This window comes from Thermobia domestica, chromosome 14, assembly GCF_964235325.1.
Source record: "Thermobia domestica chromosome 14, izTheDome1.hap1.1, whole genome shotgun sequence".
NCBI lineage: Eukaryota > Metazoa > Arthropoda > Insecta > Zygentoma > Lepismatidae > Thermobia > Thermobia domestica.
Genome location: NC_137467.1, coordinates 138,329,660 through 138,354,204, shown reverse-complemented (window position 1 = coordinate 138,354,204; position 24,545 = coordinate 138,329,660). Strand labels below are relative to the sequence as shown.

The 24,545-nt window shown below is 39.0% G+C and overlaps 1 protein-coding gene across 4 annotated transcripts in view; it reads right to left on the bottom strand.

Annotated features, from left to right (window-relative positions):
• The window catches only part of mam (neurogenic protein mastermind), a 371,802-nt gene that overhangs the window by 116,812 nt on the left and 230,445 nt on the right, over positions 1-24,545 (bottom strand). For 2 of the 4 annotated variants that reach the window (XM_081738892.1, XM_081738894.1), the window contains exon 2: positions 14,837-16,729. In XM_081738892.1, the coding sequence (XP_081595018.1) occupies positions 14,837-16,729 (1,893 nt within the window). The remainder of the gene's footprint in view (positions 1-14,836; positions 16,730-24,545) is intronic. The other 2 variants (XM_081738893.1, XM_081738895.1) reach the window with 1 other exon arrangement.

The window sequence follows — 24,545 nt, the reverse complement described above, 5'->3', positions numbered from 1 at the left end:
CCATTATTATACTAGTCACAACAATTATTTTTTTTCTGGCAGAACATTTCTGTGACTATACTACTCAGCCACACGTAGTAGCTAATTAAGTGCTCACCTCTGGTGTGAGGGTCACCGGTTCGATCCTAAGTCATTTGAGCTTATGTCCTTGCGCTTTCTGGATATTCTTACCCTCCCTTGACTCCCTTGTGGTTATATTAGTATATGCAACTTCGGGATGGAGACCCGAGTTCGATTCCCGGTGGAAGCTTATGCGATTTAGATCCCACATTAAGTTATAAGGTCCATGTCTCAAATAGCCTCGACGCATGAACCTACCAATCGAGATTCGCTTCCTCCCACATTCTTATTCCACCAAAATAATTAATATTAATGTACTCTCATTAATCATCCACCTTCTTTAGCCTGACTAACACAGTCGTGAGAACTTTCATTTCAATTTTTCATATTACACTAAATAGGATGTTTTCCCGAATTCATATAGAACGAATACGTCTGCTAGGTAAAGAAAGCATAAGCCGATGTATATTTAATTTTGTCTTCATGTAAATAAATAAATCTCTCTTCTTTACACAACTTTGATTCATTTGTTTTTTTAAGCTTCTTCCATTCCGGAATTTAAACTAAAAATATAACTCTCTCTTTCATTATAATACGTATAAATGAACGTTAAAACATAATCATTATTAAGTTCCATATGTAGTTGATATCTTTGGAACCTACCGGAAACAAATGACGGGAAGTATAAGCGGAAATAACAATGTTTGACCTATCCATTACCATTCACGCTTATAGCAGCTCATTATATTTTCTTCACACATCTAGAGAATTTTGTTGCTGTGGGTTTAGTGGATATACAGTATATGTGAAATCCCATATATGCTCCCAATTTCAACACATCACTGGGTGAAACTGAGGGAAAATTGGAAAAAGGCACTGAGAATGACCGGCCTCCCGACAGAGAAGCAAGAATACTAAGCAGTAGGGTACGCCCCCTGTATCATTAAAGAAAGAAGAATCCTTAACAATACCTTCTTTTGAATTAGAATGTTTGTTTTGCGAGTTTATGCAACACCGAGATTAAGAGAGATAGGATCTAATATTACGTGGTCGCCGAATCCGACTGATGGCTTGAATTCGGGATGCAGTTAGCGGGTGCACAGACCATCACGCAGCGAAGTAAAAACGCTACTTTGTAGCCTGGGACAAGAACTCACCTTAGCGCCTTCCTGACCTACCAAACCAAAACGCTCCCACAAATATTTCCCAAATTTTGTGCCCACCCAATCGGTCGCCCGAGGCACAAGCCCCGTTTGTCCCGCCCAGTTACGTCACTGCCATCACCCAAATTAACTCTCACAAATAGGCCGTTCCTCACCACAATACCTCGCCTTAACGACAGCTAGGTTACAGGAGCATGGCAAATGTCCAAGTACCCAAATCTTTGCTTTCTATTCATGACCTAACATTTTTCGTTTTACGATTTAAAAAAAAAAAAATCGATTTCGGATTAATTTTTCGATTTATCGTTTTTTTTTTTTTTTGCGAGAAACATTTTCCGCTTTTCGAAACAAATATCTTTCTGTTTTTACTTTCTTTTCGAAAAATTTATTTTTCGATAAGATATTTAATATATATATATATATATATATATATATATATATATATATATATATATATATATATATGGCCATCAGTAGTACTCTACACCTCACCGACCTTCTGAACCATAATTCTCTCCTCCACTTTACTTCAATTCAACCTCAAATATATCCTGCTCAATCTAGATCGAAAAACGTGGCCCCGCCTAGCGTAGTCACTACCGCGCTCGCCTTTGGTGACGAGTGATCCCGGGTTCGATTCCTGATGGGAACACTCGTTCGAGAAAGTGTAAAAGCTTTTTTTTCCAGGCCAGCAATCCTGAATGAGGTTTTCCTCATTCACACCACGAAAATGCCGGGATAGTACCTAACATACAGGTCCAATGTCGCTTCCTTCCTTCCCTTCCCTCGGATAGTGTGATTGCTGAAGGACGTCATCCTGCATACGTGACGGGCTACCATAGCCATAGACTAGTGGTGGGCACAAAAACCGGTTTTTCGGTTTTTAGAAAAACCGAAACCGTGTTTTGAAAATTTTCAAAAAACCGGTTTCGGTTTTTCACCGAAACCGGTCTCGGGTTTCTTCAAAGCCGGTTATCGGTTTTCTCCAAAACCGGTTCGGTTTTTCACCTGATCCGGTTTCGGTTTTCTTCAAAACCGATTCCGGTTTTTTCTCCAAAATTTGTTCTATTTCTGACCACAATGGTGTTTCGTTGTTCTCCGGAAACCGAATCTATTTCCACAGAAACAGTTTTATGTATTTTCGAAAAGTTTTCACCGAACCGGTTTTGGAGAAAACCGAAACTGGTTTCGGTGAAAAACCGAACCGGTTTTTACAGAAAACCGAAATGTCGGGTTTCGCTTTTTATAGAAACCGGTTTTCGGTTTTTATAAAACCGGTTTTGCCCATCCCTACCATAGACGCCGAAAGCCCAGAAATCTAAATTCTAATCCTAATTATATAGGGAAACCCGAGTTCGATTCCCAATGGGAGCAGATGTGTTTTGGACTGGGCGTTACACTAAAACCAACCAATCATCTGTTGTAAAATAAAAATGAGAGGACACGACTTAGGTTAAACCTTATCACGATCAACGTCGTGGCGCAGAACAAGTTTGATTTGGAGGTTGCAGAACTCTGATCTGTATTCAGCGTATAGAACCTATCTCAAACAGAGACATTCAAATTCATTATGGACCGTGTTATTAGAGTAACTAATGATCTGCTACATTCTATTATTCTTTCCCTAATATACCAGGAAAATGGTACTAAAAATAGCTGAGCATTAACTTATTAATTTAATTATGACCGTAATTAAACCGCGTTACAAGATGCGTCACAGGAGAGATTCGACCAGCAGAACACACCAGATGGGGAAAAGTAAGGGAAGTACAGCTAGTGCGCATGATCAACACGACCACTTTGTTACCGCAAGTTTAATTTTGAAAAGATCTCCGCCCCGCTTTTACATTATGCAGACCGACGTGTTCCACATGATTCCACCATTATGTGAGAAAATTCAACACGCAAAGATAGCACTGATACCGTTTAGCAGCTTGACAAAGATTAGATTAAACAACAAACATTAAAAAAAAAAAAAAAAAAAAAATTCTTGAGAGTACCATCTAACGCTCCCACGTGCCCCCGAACACTTCTCAGCAATTCTGAAACATCTCCTACAGTGTGTCCAACCGTAGAATTCACAATCGTTTACTTGTAAGGATTTTCTATCTCTGGACTGCCTTGTTTGTATGGAATATCTGTACGAAGGCACATTTTACGCAATATATCTAGGTGGGTGGGAACACGAGTCATACCAAAAATACATTTTTAACAAGGAAATTATGGACTTTCACTTACGGACCACCTTTGCTCCTCTAATTATCTTAGATTTATAGTTCATACGTCACTGCCTTCAGAATGATAAGGATTTTCGAATGATACACCATACACATGACTCGTGAATCATTAATGCAAAATTCGGGAAATCTTGGAATATGTATTTTTTTTTTTTTTAAACAATGCATGTTTCTTTGAGTTTCCATTTGAGAAGATAGGAATAAATACCCAAGGGCGCAGTTCCTGGGGGACGGGGAACCCGCCCATGTATTTTTATTATTATATGTATTGTTATTTGTATTTTTTATGAAATACCATCTTTGGCATAATTTGAATTCAATTTGTCTTAAAATCCTCATATATGCCTTCTAAGACCCTTGTCTGCAACCAAACACACATCTAAATGCCTTCCCCCTAAAGTTAGAGAGAAATCAGCGAACTCGTAAATATCACCCTCTCCGAAAACCGAACCCACCTGTTTGGATAGTAAACAGGCTTACCGACTATGCCATCATGTGGTTCTTTGTTCTTTCCTTTCTATTTGTCATTAAATTAATATTTTAATTGGTTCGCACTTTGAACTAACAAAGAAAATAACGCTATGATCACGTTGTTTATATTACTTCAACTCTGACCCCCCAAAATGCAGTTACATTGTTTTTGGAAATTTCGGAAAACAAAGGGTGTAACCAATGACGACACTAGAGGGGCAAGGGGTGGATATCTCTGGTTGCATCGTCCGTCCCCTTGACTGCCACCCGACCTCAGACATGCTGTTTAACAATGTTATACTATTAGCTTAGTTTCGGTATTTAAAAAAAAAAAAAATAGCAAACATTTTTCTGCCCCTCCAAGTGCACCTCAAGAGATTAAATCTGGCTTCGTTACTCCGTGCAATCCCTATGGTCCATCACACACTCCGCAAATTCTCCTACTGACATTCACACCCTACCCCCTTTCAATGTCGAGGCTATAGATTTAGCATAGGCCCCTTAGGATTCACAGTGCGAGTTCATAAGCTACAGATACCATGTTCTGTCATAGGTTCACGCCCATAATTGTTGCTTCAGTACTAACAAGGAATGTTCTTTCTTAATGAAACAAGCAGCCAACCCCTCTTCCTAAATAAAACGGTGCCGATTTTATTCAGTGACTCCGATCTGCAGACAGTTTCAATCTATGAGAAAATACAGTAAGTTTTGAAGGAAGGCTGTGCTTCTCGTAATTTCTGTCTTGTCACCGATATGGTAATCACCATCGGCTCAGTCTCTGAGAGACAGGAATATATCACTTAGTAATACGTTGGCATTCTTTCCCAGGTTATTATCTTAAATGTTTTTGTTTTCATCTAGTATCACTAGGCGAATGTTATTTTCATATGTAAGACTGAATGGCTTCCGAAATTTTCTCTTACCTTCCATATAAAACTGCCTCACGTACTTTCTGGAAGTCCCTGTATCATAACGTACACCCAGAATGTTTCATAGTCTAAGTTAACGTTATAGTCCTCAGTAGGCGCGCACCCAGAGGGGTCCAAGCTTTTTTATTAGAGTGGGCGAAGTTTTGGGAGAGGGTCCGATATTATAACCCACTATGTCTATGTAGTATTGAACGTGTATTATTCTGCGCCCGAAAAGACTATAAATAATTTTAAAATATTTACATCTCTAATTTCAGAAAAATAACAGAAATATTGATTTTATAAGAGAAGGAGTTCAGATAAAGTATGAGATACAATTTTCATGCTAGACCAATAATTTCCCTATTAATCAAGTATAGTTTTATTGAGAAAGTGTACAAATGTATGTCGAGTTAGGAAATTCTAGGGAGGGACGGACCCGGTGAATCCCCCGTCTGTACGCCTCAGGTTCTCAGTAAGGTAAACCTGGTTCAATTCTCGGTGAGAGCTGATGTGGTTCGGATTCCACGTTAAGCTTCAAGTGCACATTACAATAGCTTCGAGCAGTGAAGTCTTACTCACAGACTCATGCGGGAGTAGGCTCGTTATTCTGAAAAGGGCTCGCCCTCAACGGTAGCTGGGTCTCGCTGCCCATGTGCTTGCTATATTAGGCTAGCACTTGCTAAAGGTTCGGGCTCACTCAATAGTGCTAGTGCTCACCCAATCACATTGGAGTTCAAGCTGACTCGAATTCAGGATCTAGCTCTCTATTCACTTATAGCCAAGTGGCCAAGGACGCCGATTTCACTGTAAATTTGAGGGGAGGGGGCATTCAGATGCAGAAGACATATATATTAAGATTTTAAGATAAATTGCAGTCAAATTATGCCAAATATTGTATATTCATAAATACAATAGGGGAGCCCACATGAACTTGTCCGGTCCCACAGGATCGGCTCTCTTGCACGTGCTCACGCATTTTTGCACTTAATTACTGACCTCGAGATCTGTTGAGCTCACGAGTTGCGAGCTGTGCTACAATAAGACACTAAATTCCAAAAACAATCTTTAATAATAATAATAAAATCTTGTGTGTGTGTCTCGTTAGCTTTTCGCTTGAAAAAGTCACATAGATAAACCAAATTGCGTACACAGATCTAATCTAATCGCGTACGAAGCTGTTTATTTTTCACCTTGAAGGGTTTTATCGGGTGGGATCAAGATGTATACGAAAATACATGCAAGTTTATATTGGTTTCTAAAGAAACTACTTGCATGTATGCAACAATCATCACATATTGGCATGTGCGATTACATAGCAGAGAGGATTAATTACATTCTTTCTCACTCCTGGGAATATTTTCTTTGGGGGGGGGGGGGCATGGAAATATTTCTTCCACATTTCTCCATCTTCAGGTTCCTGTTTTAACTCCCAATATTTTCTTCTATTTTCGATTCATTGATCAGTTGTATTCTTCTTCTTCCTATTCCTCGCTTTCCTGCCATGGCCCAGCAATGACGAATGTTTACACCTTAGAATCAAATAAATGAAGTGTAAAAACAACTAAATAAAAAAAAATAAGAAGACAGATTTAAACAACAATCTACTAAATCGTAATTTTCTACATACTTTAGTTTCGGATATATTGTATAGTGCGTATAGAGAAAAGAAACTCTCATCAACTATGATCATACCAGATGAGTCTACGCACTGCCATAAACATAAATTTACGTTGCGGGTTGGCAACACTTCAGCTGACGGTTTCGCTTGCAACTCCTACGATATTGAAGGTAAATATGGACACGCTTCAGTGGCCTCTGGCGGAGACACACACAAATCAGCCTCGGAGCGAACGTTAGCGCAACGCACAATCTTCCTTGAGGAGTGAGTGTGACGGAAGAGAAAAGGGGTCTACAGGGAAACAGGGAGAGGGGCATGTAGGGGGAGATGAGGTCGTCCCATTTCCAAACGAACTACACCGAGCTTGAGTGACTACTATATGGCTGTTGTATACTACTGCGCTAAGCTATCGCCTTTTTATCAATCTACACAATTTCTCTTCAAGATGAGTATATATTGCCTTTGCACCACTTCATATCTTCCGCTACTACTGCGGAGATCATTATTGGAATGCACCGTCCTGAAGATGCTGTGGTGATGCGATCCCAAAATTTTATTCGGATGACATTGCAGATTTATATATATACAAAAGCAAAGTTATCTCTTGTTTATTTATGATTTGATGAGAATACATTTTCCGAATTTTTGACAATGCTAGTGGCATACATAGAATTTCAACAGGGGGGGGGGCAAGCACTGAATCTAAAAACCTTTTAGGACAATCATGATTTTTGTATATATATTAATAGAGTCTAGGTCTATTAAATGTTAGATTTCCATAATATCTTGTTCAAGGAACGGGGTTAAACTTTGAAACTCTCTTCGTTGGGTACGCTACTGGATAATGAAATACCTGAATCTATATTGTTAGGAAAAACTTCGAAACATATAAGAATTACAATATTACACTCTTTCTAGCACCAAATTTTCTCCGATAACTTTGTAATGAACTTCCAAATTTCGAACGAAATGCTGATATGCAGTTTGGCATATCTATTGAAATTAAAAAGAAACAATAAGTCCGATGCATTTGAGCTCAATGGTAGAGCGCTCTTCTCTGGTGTGTGCTACCTCGTTCAATCCCACGTATGTTTATTATTATTATTTATTTATTTCTCTGGGTTCTCACAATTTTCTATTAATTGTATTTGTAACAAGTGATCCATCCACACACACCTTATTCGCCTCCCCACATTAGTCATGGAAAATACCCTTCCGTGCCAAGGAATGCATATTTTACAGATAATTTCACAATCGTGTATGTACTCAACTACAGTACTACACTCATCTACAATTTTTCATTCCCTAAACAGTAATCTTCAAATGCAATATCCCACGGTTCTACTCCTGAGCCTATAAGAGACGGCAATGAATGAAACAAATGAATGATTTCACTTCTGGTGCATAGGGTCCTTGGTTCGACCCCAGCTCGCGCCAAATAAAACCCAAATATCACGAGGTAAGATCTAACCCGATATCCTATTTATCAAACGACAGTGTTCTTAACATTGAATAATTACGCTCAAATTAAATATATTAAAACTTACACGGTTCACAAACACAGTTGTGTTAAGGAAAACAAACAAGTAAACACATGTTCACAACAAAATGTAAAAATAAACTCTGCTAAAGACAGTACACAGCATAACTAAACGCTAATGAACTTGCAGTAAGAAAAACCACATATCCTTTGATCATAGGCAACCAACAAATCTTTGCTGATGTACAGGTTGCACAGAAGCTAGGTATGTCATGGCTTTAAAACGTTAGATACAGTCATACAGTATGTTAAAGAAGCGATGTAATGTTAGAATTTGTGGTAGGTATACACGATTTTTTTTTAATAAAGCGTATATTCACAACTGTATATGCTCGTTCTTTCGTAAATTTAAGGTAATAAATACGCCTATTATATCCCTGATTAAAGTCACCGTAAAGTTTTACGTCCCACGATTATTGCCGGCTATGCTAAAGGAGACGGTAATGAAGAGAAATGAATGAAATGGTCGAGTGAAGAAAGTGCAAGGAAAGGGAAGAACCGTTAGTAAAACCACGCACACGGCGTTTATCCACCACAAAGCTCATTTGGCCTGAGCTCGGATCGAAGTAAGGACACCATCCACCAGAGTGAACGCTCTACCACTGAGCCACGGCGGCCCCAACCTGTGAAATTGTTTACGCATTGACTCTATTAACGAACTCGGTCGATATAATCGCTTTACCTACGTATTACAATAAATAAAAAAAATAAACATTTAAAAAATAATTTCCAGTCAAAAGTTATAGTGTGAAATAACAGACAGATGGAGAAGGCCCACTTAGCGTGATTCTACTAAACACTGAAATGATAAAAGTGCATAAAGCACAACACAAGAATTTTGCTTCTGACTGTACACTAAAACTTATTTAAACTAGGCCAGCAAAGCGAAAACACGTAACACAACATCGATTACTTTAAGTTTAGAAAAAGAAAAGAAACTGTTTTTAGTTTATGAAACTTGCTTGAAACATGAGATATGCACATCGGTTAAGCTAAGATTTCATTTAAAATCACTTCAAGATAAAGTGCTCAACGTAACTCAGTGACCAATAGAAAAACTAAAAACGCATGGCTACAACTAATCGATCCACGTATAAGTAGTCGAATTAATCTAGTGACTGGTGGACAACTACACTTTCCTGTTGATTACTGGCGCAAATTCCGGGGAAGATGAGGAGGATATGTTCCTCCAATCTTGGAACTGGGGGCACTGTCCTCCCCAATAATCCGATTTGAAATGTGTTTCTTGGGGACAAATGTGATTATTTATATCCGATTGCTACAAAGGAAAGTGAGATGAAATTGACGTCCCCTCAGAATAAGCCTCAAATCTATCCACCTCTCAATGTTGAAGACAACTCTGCTCCCCTGATACTCCACGGCATTGTTTTTCAATTTCATAAATATTTTGAACGTCGCTTAAAATATATATATGGGAACAGTCTTACACCCCCTCCCTCAATGTTGAAGACAGATTTGCGCCGCTGCTGTTGATTAATTATGTAACTTACACATTTTTAGAAGTATCTTTATGTCGTGAGATTCGAACCAAAAGTCTACCGCAGTTAAGGTGTTAACGCTTACTACTAAGACGTAAAGAACCGCGTATCACTTGGGTTACAGAATTTTTCAATGCAATTATGGTGAAGGCACGAGAGGTTTCGAAATTATTTACAAATCAACCAATATTCCTTTGTATAGTGCATTTACGCTTTTATTTATTTATTTTGCTGCCTGCGTAATAAATCACGACGACTTACAAACCAAGTACTTTAAAAAACTTAAAGACTCGTCACAAGTAAAAAATACATGTTGTATCGCAATTAGATTGACAACCTGTCTACGAAGGCGTGTGTAAAAAAATCTGTTTAGAAATTCTTTGTCACGCATTGGCAACTCTGTGCGATTACAAGGACTTTCGACTGTTCTGTAGCAGGCTGGCAAGAAAGAATTTGGAATGACACCGACGTCCCCGTACGCCATCCACCCCTCTCAAAAAAAAAAAAATCTTCACACAAAAAACGAGAGGAAAGAAACCATACATCACAAACTTGGCAACGCCGGAGGTCAGCTTCTTGTCCATGCTGTGGTGCCACAAAAAAACCCTCAAGCAACGGGTGGAGGCGGTGGGTGTGATTCGGCAACGCCGCAGAACGGGCAGCTGGTGGTAGGAGAGAAGCAGAAGAAGAGTCCATCACACCATACCGGCGGTCGCTTTCTGCTCTGCTCTGGCTCTTCGCAAGTTCGTCGCGCGAGGAAAATCATGTTATACAGACTCCGTTCCTCAGGTCGCCCACAGATTGTCAAGCGTTCTTCTCTCTCTCTCTCTCTCTCACACACACACTCCATTGAAAATAACTTTTGCAGACACAACCGTCAAGTGCTTTTCAAAGGCATTTAACGCAACATCATGGAATATATATATAAAAAATGTAATAACAAAAATAAAAAATATACTTTTAAGTATACAAGGGAGATTTCGGGGTTTTAATCCACTTCCTTGAGCAAGATAGGTCTATTAAGGAAAGTATTTAATATAGACCTAGTAAGTAAGATACCTATACAAAAGTCACAAGTGTCCTGAAAGAATATGTGATTAAGTGCTTGAACTCTCCGCTCCATTAAATTCTGTGTACACCATTGTTTTGGGAATATTTTGAGTTTTGAACTTGTAGATAATAATTTGGTGAAGACATCGAAAAAAAAAAACTGGAAGCTTCCGAAATGTGGGTGTGGAGAAGAATGAGAGAATTTGTGGGGTCGAGCGGAAAACGAATGGTGAGGGAGAAAAAAACATTTTTAGATATTATTAAGAAGAGAAAGAGAAACTGGTTGGGACATTGGCTAAGAAGGAACTGTATTATGAGGGACATGCTAGAGGATATGGTGATAGGAAAGAGAGGGAGGAGCGAAGGATACTACAACTAATGGACGATATTAAAATAGAGGAATCGTCGTGAAGACCAAGAGGTTAGCGGAAGACCATGGAAGCTTCTCAATTGCAGCAAGAAAACTTGCCAATAATGGCAGAATACCTATAATAATGATGATTTATAAGAAGGGAAAGAGCATGATAAAAAATACTGCTTACTAGATGACGAAATACACTCATGAGCAAATTAATTAGAGACACCTGATTAGTAGCATGCAGCGCCCCCATTTTGCCCTGATAACGGCGGCGATGCTGCGTCGCAAGGACTCCATAAGATACCGGACGCATTGGGAAACCATACTGATCCATGATACCACTATCAACGAAGACTGCTCGGAGCAGGGTCCAGGGCAGTTATATCCCTCTCGATATGTCCTTACTGGGATTAAGATCGGGAGCCAAGCAAGCATTCATATCCGTGGAGTGCTAATCGAACCACTATGTCACAATTCCGGAGCGATGGGCTGGGGCACTGTCTGACTGTGGGTACTAGTCGCCTGTAGTGTACTGAACGCAAAGGGGGAACATGATCTGCCACCAGGTTCCTGTAAAGTTCACCGGCGAGAATTTTGCCAGATGTACTATGAGTCCCATTTTATCCCACACGAACAGTCCCCATATGACCAGTGTTGTTAATTTTAGCGACTTTCGAAATGACTTAGCGATTCTTTTAGTGCTTTTGCTTTTTCGATATTACTTACTAAGTGATTGCCAGGATATTGGTAAATACAACGAACGTGAATCATTATGGGAGTGTCGCTGAATATAATTCGGGAATTCTCTGTAGGTTCATTGCAACTGAGAACACAACCATTTGTCAATACTGCTTCTTATTACGGCAGTGGTGAGTCAGCTCAATTGAGAATTGACAGTTCGGAACACGATGAGAAGAAAATTATTTGCGGGTGATTATTGCACATTTGTTCTCCAAACAAAAAAATGAACTAGGGCACTTACAATGAATTTTTGACTATTCGCACAGGGTTGCCAACTCTGAAAAATAAATTACCAGTCCCCGTTTATAATCCTCAAAATGCATAAAGAATAACTGTATTTTATGGACGTACAGTTAGTTACTGCCTTACGAAACACTGAATGCAGAGCCAGATTTAGGATTGATTAGGTCCTAAGCTACTGAAGGTAACCGGCCTTTTATATGTCTAGCTGTCCTTTGTCAACTGACATTGTAGGGAGCAGGCTAGCAGGAGGGGCCCCATTACTTGCATCATGGAAGCACACTGTTGCTGTTGTTGTAGATTTGGTTTTATCTTATTTTTGAAAATGTACATCCAGTTTTTTCTTTAATTTTTTGGGGCCACTAAGAGAGAGGGGCCCTAAGCTATAGCTTGTTTAGTTTATACGTACATCTGGCACTGACTGAATGCATTGAGTATTCCTGCTATAAGGATTATTCAAATTACAACATAAAATTAGTAACACACAAGAAGACAGCTACTACAAAAGAACTTATACAAATAAAAGAACCATACGATTTAATGGTTGCGACTTCGTTGCACACTTACCTACCTTGACAAATAATGCATTTTATTGTGTTTACCATTAAGCTGCACACTTTTTTTTAAACTTACCTGCATGCTATCTCAGATTAAAAATAAGATTTTACAGAAATACATTACAATATGTCTTCATAATATTATTGTATCTGAAACGCTGTAACATAACAGAACTGGCTAAAAGCTTTTGGAAGCACAATTTCCTCCAAATAGATTTCACACAAAAACATGCAAATCTTTCCCACTTTCCTTCTACTCGAAAACAATACCTTATATATGCTTACTTATTTTAGATAATTGACAATAACTGATTCATTAAATTGTTAAATCCTGTAGATGTGAAGTTTGTGCGGACGAAATTCCTATCCAGATATTATTATTATTATTATTAAAGCGATGTCATGTGCTACTACTACTACTATTTGCATTTACGTCACAAAGTATTATCGCGGAAGTTATGTAAACGAAATTTGGCACTGCTACAACAACCCAGATTCCAGCTATGGGGTAACATATGCTTTCGTGTAGTTTCATCTAGTTTGCTGACAATGTTGCACTCCTTTTGAACACCAGTCCGTGACAAGTTAATTATATATATACGTATATATATAAAACTGTTCAAATATCGTAACCTAACTTCCACTTACTTTGGAGGGGCTAAGAAGAAACCCAGAATGGCTGATGGATTCGCATCATCACAATATTATTAAAATGTTTCTGACAACTCATACCATTAGAATTCAAAATAGGTCATGCGTTAGAAGGAAAACGACAACACATTAAGTACATACTCAAATAAAGTTGTAGCCACACCATTGTTCTATTTTACGTATGTATTTATTTGAAGGGTAATTACAGTGAAATTTCTCTTAACGAGAACCTTTCAATAACGGACCTCCATAATACTGTAATATGACACAAATTATTTGATACGCGTAAAAAATATTTTATTAACTAATGATCTTAATACTTTATAAATTTTCCATATTTTAAACGGAAATAAAATTCAATTCCCAATCTGGTCGCTGTTTAGGTCGTTCACATTTTTAGGACACTCAAGCAAATCTCATAGCAACTTAAAACTGTCCAGATAAAAATATTCCTTTTAATAGGAAATATTAACTTATATTATGTAGCAATGTGTCGACTCAATAACAAACACTTCCTACTTACAATAAAAAATCGGATCATCCATAATTCGATTCTTTCAGATTTTCGGCACAACCACGTTGATGTGCCAGTGCTTTCTGAGCGCGCCATTTATATTTTAATGGCGCTTAAGTAGATAATCAAATCACTTGTTGGGTCTTGCTTGTACCTACTCACAAGCTTTGTTGCTCATTCGCTGCTGTGTAGCGCCAATAATTTACGTAGTTGAATATATATTTACCAGAACAGCTATAATGCATACTGCTCACAAGCGAAAGTGTTACTGCACTGCAGAATATATAAGAAATATTATCTGGAATGGCAATCCGGTGCATTTAATCGCACTACATCACTGTGTAGCCTACTAGTTCGTCCAAAACTCTATAGAACGGTTTTATTTAGTTGGTCACTAACACTGAATTTGCTGTTCGTTTAATGTTTAATTTCCTTCATTTCAGAGACCGTACATGGTAACAGTTGGAAACCATTTACTGTTAAATATGAGAGAAATAATTCCAGATTTACGACAATTTTTTTTTTTTTTTTTTTTGGATAGCATGCTTTTAGGTGGGAATATCATGTCAAAACTGTGGCGTTTTGGCATTCTATGACGGCAGTGTCGATGAAACATTCACACTACCAATGAAATACTCGTATTTAATACGGTAAGCTATGTCAGTAGGCGAAGGCAATAATTACATTCTGACTACAGAAGTAATCGTTTCTCTCACTTGCTGATATGCGTCACTATCTTACGTACAAGTGTGTCACTCGTAGTACGATCAACACTACCATTTCAGAATGTCGAAATGCTACGTCGTGACATGGTACTCCCACCAAAAAGAATGCTAATGAAGATCTGGTTTTTTTTTTTCAGGGTGTAAAACCATCCAAAATCCGGCATTTGTCAGGTCCGGAGGTTACCATTTTTTTCAATGTCAACCTGTATTAACATGCAATTTCAACTGAAAACAACATTCTAATTACGAAAATGCTACACCTAAGAAATTTCCAAGAGCTCTAAATTTGATCATAGAGTTGGTAACATTGTAATAAGATGGTTGATGTGGAAATCCGATTTCAAGGTCAAACATCAATTTAGCTACCGTGCGTAAGACATATCCTGGAAAGAAATCACCTCCTGTAGAGCATACAAAATAACTCGCCCTTCTATGTAATCCAATACACAATATAAATGTACTTATAATTCCATGCAAGAATAAATGAGATCTAATATTTACCTGCAACTGCTGCCCAGGCTGTGATATCTGAAGCTGCTGCGCTTGGTTCATTTGCAGCGTACTGCCAGGACAGGATGGTGGACGCGGAGGAGTCGAACCACTAAACTGTCCCATTCCCGCTGTTGCGTGTCCCGGATTCTGCCCGCGTGTCATAAATTGTCCTTGCATTTGCCCTCCACTCATGGGACTTCCATGATTCGGTAAAGGTCCTGGACTACCGTAAGGAGAGTACTGCTTTGATCCGTAACTCATCATCGTATTTGGTGGAGGCTTCGAACCTCCCATCACTGGACTGGACATGCTTTGTTGTTGGGGCTGGGATTGTTGCTGTTGCGATTGTTGTTGAGGCGGTTGCGATTGTTGCTGAGGTGGGGTTTGTTGTGGCTGTGTCGACTGCTGAGGTGATTGTTGAGGTGTTGTAGGTTGTTGTTGTTGCATTTGCTGCTGCATGGCATGCTGACGCTTTTGGAGTTCTAAGTTGGAGTATCCACTTTGAGGACTAAACATAGTTTCTTGTTTAAGAATCGGAGACCCAAGGTCATTCTGACTACTATATCCCGAAACCATCGAGGCTGACTGTTTGTTCAAATAAGTTCCGTTCCCTGTGTTACCTAGGTACTCGTTACTATTGAACTGGAATTCACCAAAGGGAGATCGCACGTTGGGAGATGTTGTGGGATTAAAACTCATTCCCATTTGAGTTTTATGTTGATGTTGTTCCGCCATTTGTTTTAATGTCTGCGCTGCAGGACTCAACTCTGCTTTGCTAAAGTCCAAACCGAGTCCTGGAGAGGAATACGGCGTCATCCTACTTCCAGCCACACTCTTTGTCATGGTCTGTCCTGTTTGGGGAGGCATACCACTAACACCCGTTGGATCAAAGAGCGGGCCACCACCACTATTTTGAGGACCGGCAGGAGAAAACTGTGGTGTACCCGTCACTAAAGAACTTGGACTATTCACACCACCACCAGCACCGGCTTTACCCATGTCCAACATGTTCTGGTGCAAGTCTTTTTCCGCCGAAGAAGCACCATCTTCCAATTTTGGAGTCCCCGCAGCATTGTTCGTTGCTGTTGCCGCACCCGTCGTGGCACCGCTGGCAGTAGTTGTTGTACTGTTCACATTGCTGGCACTACCCCCAATACTACTAACCGATGCACTAGCACCCCCACTCGCAGTACCCCCACCGACAGCAGCGTTAGTGTTGCTTGCTGCTGCCGCTGATGCAAGTCCGTCCACACTTTTGTCTTCAAAATCGAAGTCTTTCATAAAATCTGTTTGGAAGTCCGATATTTCGGAGATGAGATCTTTGAAAGCGTCCGACGTGATGATTTCATCACTTGTATCGTCACCGATAAGGTCCGAGAGACCAGGAAAACTGGCACCGTTTGCCGCGACATCTTTCTCAAGAGCTGCAGCACACTGTTCTAAATCCACAAATTCACTCTCAGGTTCTTGCTTACACTCCACAAGATTCCCTAAATCGACACATGATGTTGCAGACTGGGCTCTTGGTGTTGCGGGACCCGATTTTGGAGTTGCTCGGTCACCAGCTGGTGAATTCGTGACGTCACTTTTCACGGAGGTATTGGTTAAAGCTTTAACTGTGACATTGGTTGAAATTTGTTGAGGTTGCGACGCTGCTGAAGCAGACGTAGTAAACTCCAACTGCTGCACGATCTCCACCGAAAATTTCGTTAGATTTTCGTTGGACGGTCGTTGCTGCTGTTGCTGCTGCTGTTGTTGCTGCTGTCCTGGCTGATTCGACCCTCCACTATTCTGTTGTCCTGGGTTCGAACCTGTACACTGGATTTTGGGCGAAGGTTCGAAGGTGTCTGCTGAGCTACCTGGTGGCTCCAACTCCTCGGCAGTCCGCTTCAGGAATTTCTGCTGGTGAAACAAAAACAAAACTGTATTAGTTTCACACTATTTAAATTCAGTTACATAACAAAATACATAATGAAACAAATATTAACTTTTATATTATTGTTGTAGCTATTATTTTGATAAGACGGAACATCATTATACTGAAAGGTTTTTCCTGCTGAAGAACGGGTACCTTTCGGAATGTGATACAACCCTGACACATTGCTTATAGTGCAGTTACGGAAAACTAGCATTTGACAGTTGGACTGAACACGTAGTGCGTTGGAGGCTCTGTTCCCAAATGCTCAGCAACAATAGACAACAGCTCTGCTCACAACCTTAGAACTACTGACAAATCAAATATCGTAATAATATGATAGGACGGATTGTAAAGCGATTTCCAAATAACAGCATTTCGTACTTTTGATTTGAAAGAAGATTTACCTACCATTCAACTACGGGCAACAAGGCAGTTGGTGGACCTTGGTTGCCTACAAACTGTGTGAAAGAATACTGAAAATAATTGGAAAAGAACTATCTTCTTCTTTTGTTTACCGCATGTACAGATCTGTCAGACGCCAGCTGTACTTAACAGCACAGCAAGTTCTAAAATTATACACAAGGATTTAGGCGTCATGGTCCTTCTAAGTTACACAAAGTCAAATGAAAATAACGTATTTATTATTTGACAACAAGCTGTCGAGGATTAAGCCTGAAATATTTTTCAAAATTTATTTAAAATGTGTTGCGATATTGTGGGCATTCATAATGTGTGTTGTCAGTCAAAATAGGTTGGGAACCACTGCCTTAAGGTAAAAACCACGAAAGAAAGTCCAGGACTGCATAGTGGGTATGGAAAAATAACATTCTCTGAACACAAAGCGATTGAGGAACAGCTCTTGCGGGGCCGCATTATACTTGTCATGCTGCAGCATTCTGAAGCCCGCAAACCGTAAGAAAACTTTGAAACATCCCCAAAAGTTTATTTTTGGCTCTCAATATTATAGAAATTCACCACATTTCATTGGTCGATCTCACTAATCGCTGGTTCGGTCAAGTTTTTTTCGACCCTTTCCGGCTATTGAAATATCAGTAAATAGGGTTCATTATATACTGTAAAAGAAAGAAAAAAAAAATCAAGCATGAAGAATGAGACGCTACCCCAACTTAGAAATATAACTATGGATATTTAAAAGTTTAGGACATATTTGTTGAGCCTTCATTCGATATCATGCCAAATTTGATATTAAAACCTCATTTTTCTGTGTTAGCAGGCAAAGAGAAACTATAATAGAGTAAGCGACTTTTCACCAAATGAAGAAACTGAAGGTAAAAGCTGTTATTGAATATCTCCATAAGAAGTATTTAATGCCACAAGATATACATGTCAATGTCGTTACTACACTAGGCGGTCGAGACCACTTCTTATGTCAGATTACAGAAATGGGCTAGGACGGAGAGGACCTGCGTTGAAGATTACCCTCAACTAGGAAGCTCCGTTGAAGCACTAACGGAAAATATTGAAAGTTCATGACAACGCCATAAACAATTGTAACGATGGCTGACTATGTTTGTAAGTTATAGAGACTTCAATTGCATATTTAATAAAATGGTCGACAGAAGTGACTACCGCTGAGTAATTATTACTAGTACAGATGCCCTAATATGATGTAACACTAAGCTTTTAGTCTAATGTCATATAAGATGGACCCAAAGAATAGTTCTAGTACTGCTAACATAGATTTGAATTATTCATACTACAAATTTCTATAGCTGTAATATCAGTAGAAGTAACTTAATAATGAACATATATAAGTTGTATGACTCGTATTAAATGCAGACATGACACCACATTGGAAAGAGTTCTCTGCAATTTTGTATATCAAGAACTTCCGAAACGAAGATCAAGATAGCCACGTTCTTTTGGATAGTTCGGGGACGGTGGAACGCCGAGACTAGCGTTTGCACCCGAGACTGGAAATACTCTCATAAACTCGAGACAAGAACTATAACAATTCTTGTCTATTTTTCGAGATAAGAAAATAAATTTCATGAATCTCGCCGGCAGCAATAATTTATCCAGGTCTTAGACCTTGATTAGTGTTATATGATTTTGTATATGGAAACTACAAATTGGTAAGAATACAGAAAAGAGCACTTATCAACATTTAAAGATATGCAAATATATTTATTACATCTTCCGTGGAGCTCTCGTGACACGCGTCGATTCTAGTAACTTCTAGATAAAAATTAAGAGACGAACAACCAGTGCATGAATTTAGAATATATTTTCATGAGACAAGATGAGACGACTTTCTTTTTTTTTCTGGTCTCGTCCTGTCGACAACAATATTGAATACGTAGGAAAAATGAAGTTACAGGCTGTAAATAAACAGAAGACATTCAATAAGAGTTTGTAGGATTTAATTTCAATTCAAACACTAGTATGAAGTCCAAATACTTAACTTAATACTGGAATTACATCCCACCCTCATAAAAAGTTTCTGTAATTACTACTAATGAAATCTCTCAAGCTTTTTGAAGACCCTATACAAAATCAACAAAGTAAAATAATAATTAAATACCCAACGGTTATACTTTTTGGGTTAAAAAAGACTATTAACCAAACTGAATGACTATGAAGGAATTGATAGAATAAGAAAGTGTGAGGAAACGGGAGAGCCTCGAGAAAATCCACAAGCACGATACTGCATTTATTTTGCTTGGAATTAAAATGGGACATTTACCCAGTGTCGTGAGGACATTTGGAGAGCTACTTGAGAAAAAAAAATAAGTAGGGAACTCCGGTCTAGGAAGTCAACATAAACATCTTGTGAGTTTTACGTCCCGCGGTTATGCCGGTTAGGCTAAAGGAGACGGTGATGATGATTAACGAATGAAATGGTGGAATGAAGAAAGTGGGAGGAAACGGGAAAACCCCGAGAAAACCCAAGCACACGGTGTTTGTCCACCACAAAGTTCACTTGGTGGGGGCTGGGATCGAACCCGAGACCCCAAGCACCAGAGATGAACGCTCTACCACTGAGCCATCGCGGCCCCTCAGCATAAGCAGTTGCGAGGGGAGTAGATGTACTGATTACACATGACCCGCAAGGGCATACGTGTCACAAGCCGCCCTTGCCAACCTAACGAATATTGCGCCATAAGTTTATATTTTACATGTATGCTGCTCATTCTCCCTTTGGAACTATGTATAACTTAAAAATAAAACCTGACAACAGTCAACAACTACTATGTTAACGCAACTAGGCGTATTATGAAGTGTCTCATTCCATCAGGTTGTCAGAAGTGACTTCTTATTTTTCTGAAATCTATAAGCGATAGCCTTAGATGGCAATTTTATAATTTGTCTGATGAAGGCAACGATATATTCCCGAAAGTATAACACAGATTAAGAGTAATAAGTGTTTGTTTTGTTCACATATTATTTTGATTTAATTTATACGTATCGTTCATATCAGGTAAACGCTATATAAAGAGTTTGTACTTTCATTTACTTGAAACAGTACAGTGTGTACAGTCATCTAACACGCCTTTCTACTCCCACCTAAAAAAAATTAAAAAGAAGTTTCTCATTTTCACGACGTAAAGTGAAATTGTAAAAAAAGAGAGAATTTTCTCTTACGCCAAAGCGAAATCTACTGCCTGGCAAATGATACTTTTTTTTTGTGGGATGTGAAAACAATGAAAGGGGGATGTGACGCCACGCTTTCTCGGAGCAGAATCCAGACACTTGGCGAAAGCGAAGAATCAGCTTAATCGAAGCATAAGACGAAAGCGAGGGGAGAGGCCAAAAAAAAAAAAAAAAAGTAAATGGATAAGCTAAAAGTCACTCACCAGACATTCTGCCAACATTTGTTTGAGCGGAAATAGAAAGAAAAAAATAGTAGCAAAGCTTCCCAGAAAACTTAGTTCTGACCATTTCGGTACCATGTGTGAGAAAACTACTATTGTAAATAAAAATTGAACCAGGAGCGGCTTTATGATTTTAATTTTGGGTAGGCGCGGTCCCTCGCTTATGGATATGTATACACATTTGATTGATTAATGACAGTAGAAAATTACTTTTACATTAGTGGTTGATGCTATTTGTCAAATAATTACCTACCATTAATATAAATAGTGGACAATATATTATTCTCTATTGTATCTTTTAGAGTTTATATATTTTTCAAAAATTTTGGGTAGGCCCGTGCCTACCCGGCCTACCCGCTAAAACCGTCACTGAATTGAACTGAAATGAAATATTTCAGTGTTACGTCCCAGTAATGCCGGCTAGGCTAAAGGAGATGGCGATGATAAATGAATGCAATGGTGGAATGAATAAAACGGGAGGAAACGGGAGAACCCCGAGAAAACCCACGCATACGGTGTTTGTGCACCACAAAGTCTATTTGGCGCGAGCTGGGATCAAATCCTGCACCAGGGGTGAACGCTCTATCACTGAGTCACAGCGGTCCCTTGAATAATAATTGAATGTGTAGCCCCTCCCCCTTTACTGTAAATAAAAATATCCCTCGAATTTTACGTGGAATTTGCATATCCATGCTTGCCGCGCTGCCAATTCCTCGGATAATCGTGGGAGAAAATACTGGCGGTAATATAACTTTCCAAATTATATTCAAAATGTTATCAATTCAATGTAGAATTCAAATATGTTATCAGGTTTTCTTCATCACTTACCGTTTTCCCGTGACATCCACGTGATCTTGAAAAATGGGTTATTTTTAAAAATTTATTTACGTGCAGATAATCACATGTAAATTAAACTGTGATTACAATATAAACACGGTTTATACCTCATTGGATTCGCAATGAAACACATTTTACAATGATGATACACCGTATCGCCAGTTTTATATGAAGAAAACTCTAGAGAGGTTTAGTGGGGAATTCCCTCCCAAAAGTAGTTTATAAGAATTCTTCGTCTCATGTCACTGCTCATATGGGAATAGTGATACAGAAACGGGAATTACACAAAAGATAGATTTATGTGTAATCAATAAATTATGTTAATTTCATGTAAATCGGTTATTCTATCTAGAGATACATATAAATAGTTGTTTCTCTTTACAAGTCTATTATAATCACGAAATATCTGCGAGTGTAATTGATTTGATTTTAACGTCCCTTTCAGCAACGAGGCTATATGAGACGGGACCTATTGATTAACGTGGAATCTGAACCACATGAGCTCCCACCAGGAATCGAACCTGGGTCTCCCACGCCAAAGGCGCGTACGCTAACCGTTTAGCAACGAAGGAGCTCTATCTGCAAGTGGAGGCGGATTATACAAACATTTTCTCATTATAGTTTCGGTTTTGGTACACAGAACATCTAGGTTCGACGCCCGAAGAAAAGTACGCTGTCTTCCGATATGATGTAAAGCTACGAGTCAACGTCTAATACCTTCCATATAAAAATTCCTCTAACACAGACGAACCAAATCTCCAATGTACAGGGGACAAAAAAAAAAAAAAAAAAAAAAAAAAAAAAAAAAAAAAAAGAACAGTTAATTTCTTTAAGAATACTAAAAGACAACAGGACACAGCTTACAAATGATTCTACCTGAAAAGAAGGTCTCCTGAAAGGTCTCGGTACTGACCGTAAGTGATTTATATATGCAGTTCATTGAACCAATACACGGAGTGTCTCGTGGTTAGCTAACCGTAGTGCAAAATGCTTGGCGCGTAACGAGAGTCCGTTGTGAAACGGGACCAAGAGATCATGATGGAAAAAAAAAAAAAATTGCGTTCACACTCAAATTGCCCTTTAATCTTGGAATAGAAGCTGTAAGTAATATTTCTGTTAAAGACTTGCCAGAACGGAGATGGGGAAGCTTCGTAAGGCCTGCATTTGAATAAGTCAGTTCCTGTAAAAGAAATGTGTTGTTGTTAAAAATCAAAGTATAGACAATGTCGTTCTCTTCGATTGGAGCTTTATTTCGTTCAAATCCGTATGCCAAGCAACGGCACCGACTTTCCAAAACTTATGTGGATGCATATCAATGGCGGGATGTGTTAGCCCATATGTTTTCAGGGAAGTCTCGATATTTGATTGATTTGTTTTTAGTTAAAGTCTTTTATAAACACTGTCATAAAGGGTTGTGATGTGATAAAGTAAATTATGCCGGTACTATAGGGATGTTTTGGCTACCCTATCTCAGTCGGCTGATTTAAACGCAAGAGAAACGAGTTCAAACCCGGGTCCAAACTAAAAATCTTGTGCGTGCTGAAGCCCCGGAGCACCCACGTAGTCGGCGCGCATGGTCCCGAGAATTTATGTAATGGCTCAACCGGCTCAACTACGTCCAGCTAGTGGCGAGCACGCAGTCAGCAGGCTGCGACGCCCTCTCCCGAACAGGAGCATCAGGAGCTGCTTTGTTTTTAAGGGATTCCCCAATTGGCCTCACGACGCTGGGTGGACGCCTAAAATTACGAAGCACTGGCCGGGAATCGAACCCGGGACCACGTGGACGTGAGTTCAACGCGCTAGCCACTAGGATACGGTGTCTCCCGATCGGTTATATAAGTAAACAAAGAAAAAACAGATGCACAGACTGAAAGCGCTAGAAAGAATAGTTTGCAGCTTGGCGCTTGGTTTTGTGTTATTTTTCGAATATTCATTATATGAAACTTGAACGGAACATGTTTTGAGTGTTCATTAGAGAACATTTACACTCTCGTCATAATTTTTGCTTATAACTTCATATAAATAAGCAACTTGAATTTCGTTCCATAGCATGAAACCTCCGACAGAGTTCCGTACTATGAGAATTCAAAACTGACACCGGGAGTAACTTACATATTGCTTCCGGTTGGAATCAAAGCACGGGTGGCCAATTCCGGATTTCGGAAATATTTTGGAATTCGAAAAATTTCGATTTCGAAATCTGGAAACTGCAATTTCCGATTCCGGAAACTTTTGTCCATACCTAAATCAAAGGATAAGGTCAGATATAGAATCTGAATGAATATCAACAACAGTTTTTCACTATTTGTTACAACTATTATTATATACATTAATCATTACTGAAATCGGAAGTTCTCATAGTTTTTACTTTTTCCCGGTTTCAATTGAAGAATGAAAAGAAATTAAATCTTGAAGTTGTCATAAAGTAAATATAGTCTTGTAAGGGGGGCACAACATTTTTTCCATCTTGCAAGGAGTTGAGCCATGTGCAACTTTCTGGGACGTCTTGTTTGCTACCTGCTATCGCCCTCCCGCCGACATAAAGAAAAAAAACAGTTTCGCCGCTTCTGAAATAACGGATTCTTTTGGACAGGGAGGGGAAGGGCGCCAAAATACACGTTTTTAATGAGGAGGTTCACTATTTGTCCACTAGAGTGCAGTGCTGCATGAATGGAGATATCTTTCTTGCTTTCAGGAAATTGTAACTGTAAACAGTAAATAGAAAGATCGGGTTGGAAGTTTTTTTTTTTTTTTTTTTTTTTTTAAATGACAGCTACAAGATTCATTTAAAGTGGCAATGTGGTCTTAAGGCTGTTGCTACCTCTTCACTGAGTCGAGTTTTCCCCTATCTAATAACATTGGAACTTTTTTCGTGTTTTTCTCAGCAAGCAATGAACAAATCCTTATAAAAATTTGCATAGAGTCAGGTCGATAATAAAGAATTCGTTATATGAGCTTATAATTTTACTAAAAGCCTCCAATTAAGTTATTCATTCCCCCCTTTTTTTCATGTGAATATTTGCAACAGTGCGATCTCTGCTTCTCCCTGTTTGTATTAGCAGCGTGAGGGAAATTCGGGCTAGCCATTTAAAACAGGTTTTTAAACTCTGTCCATATCACATCTGTG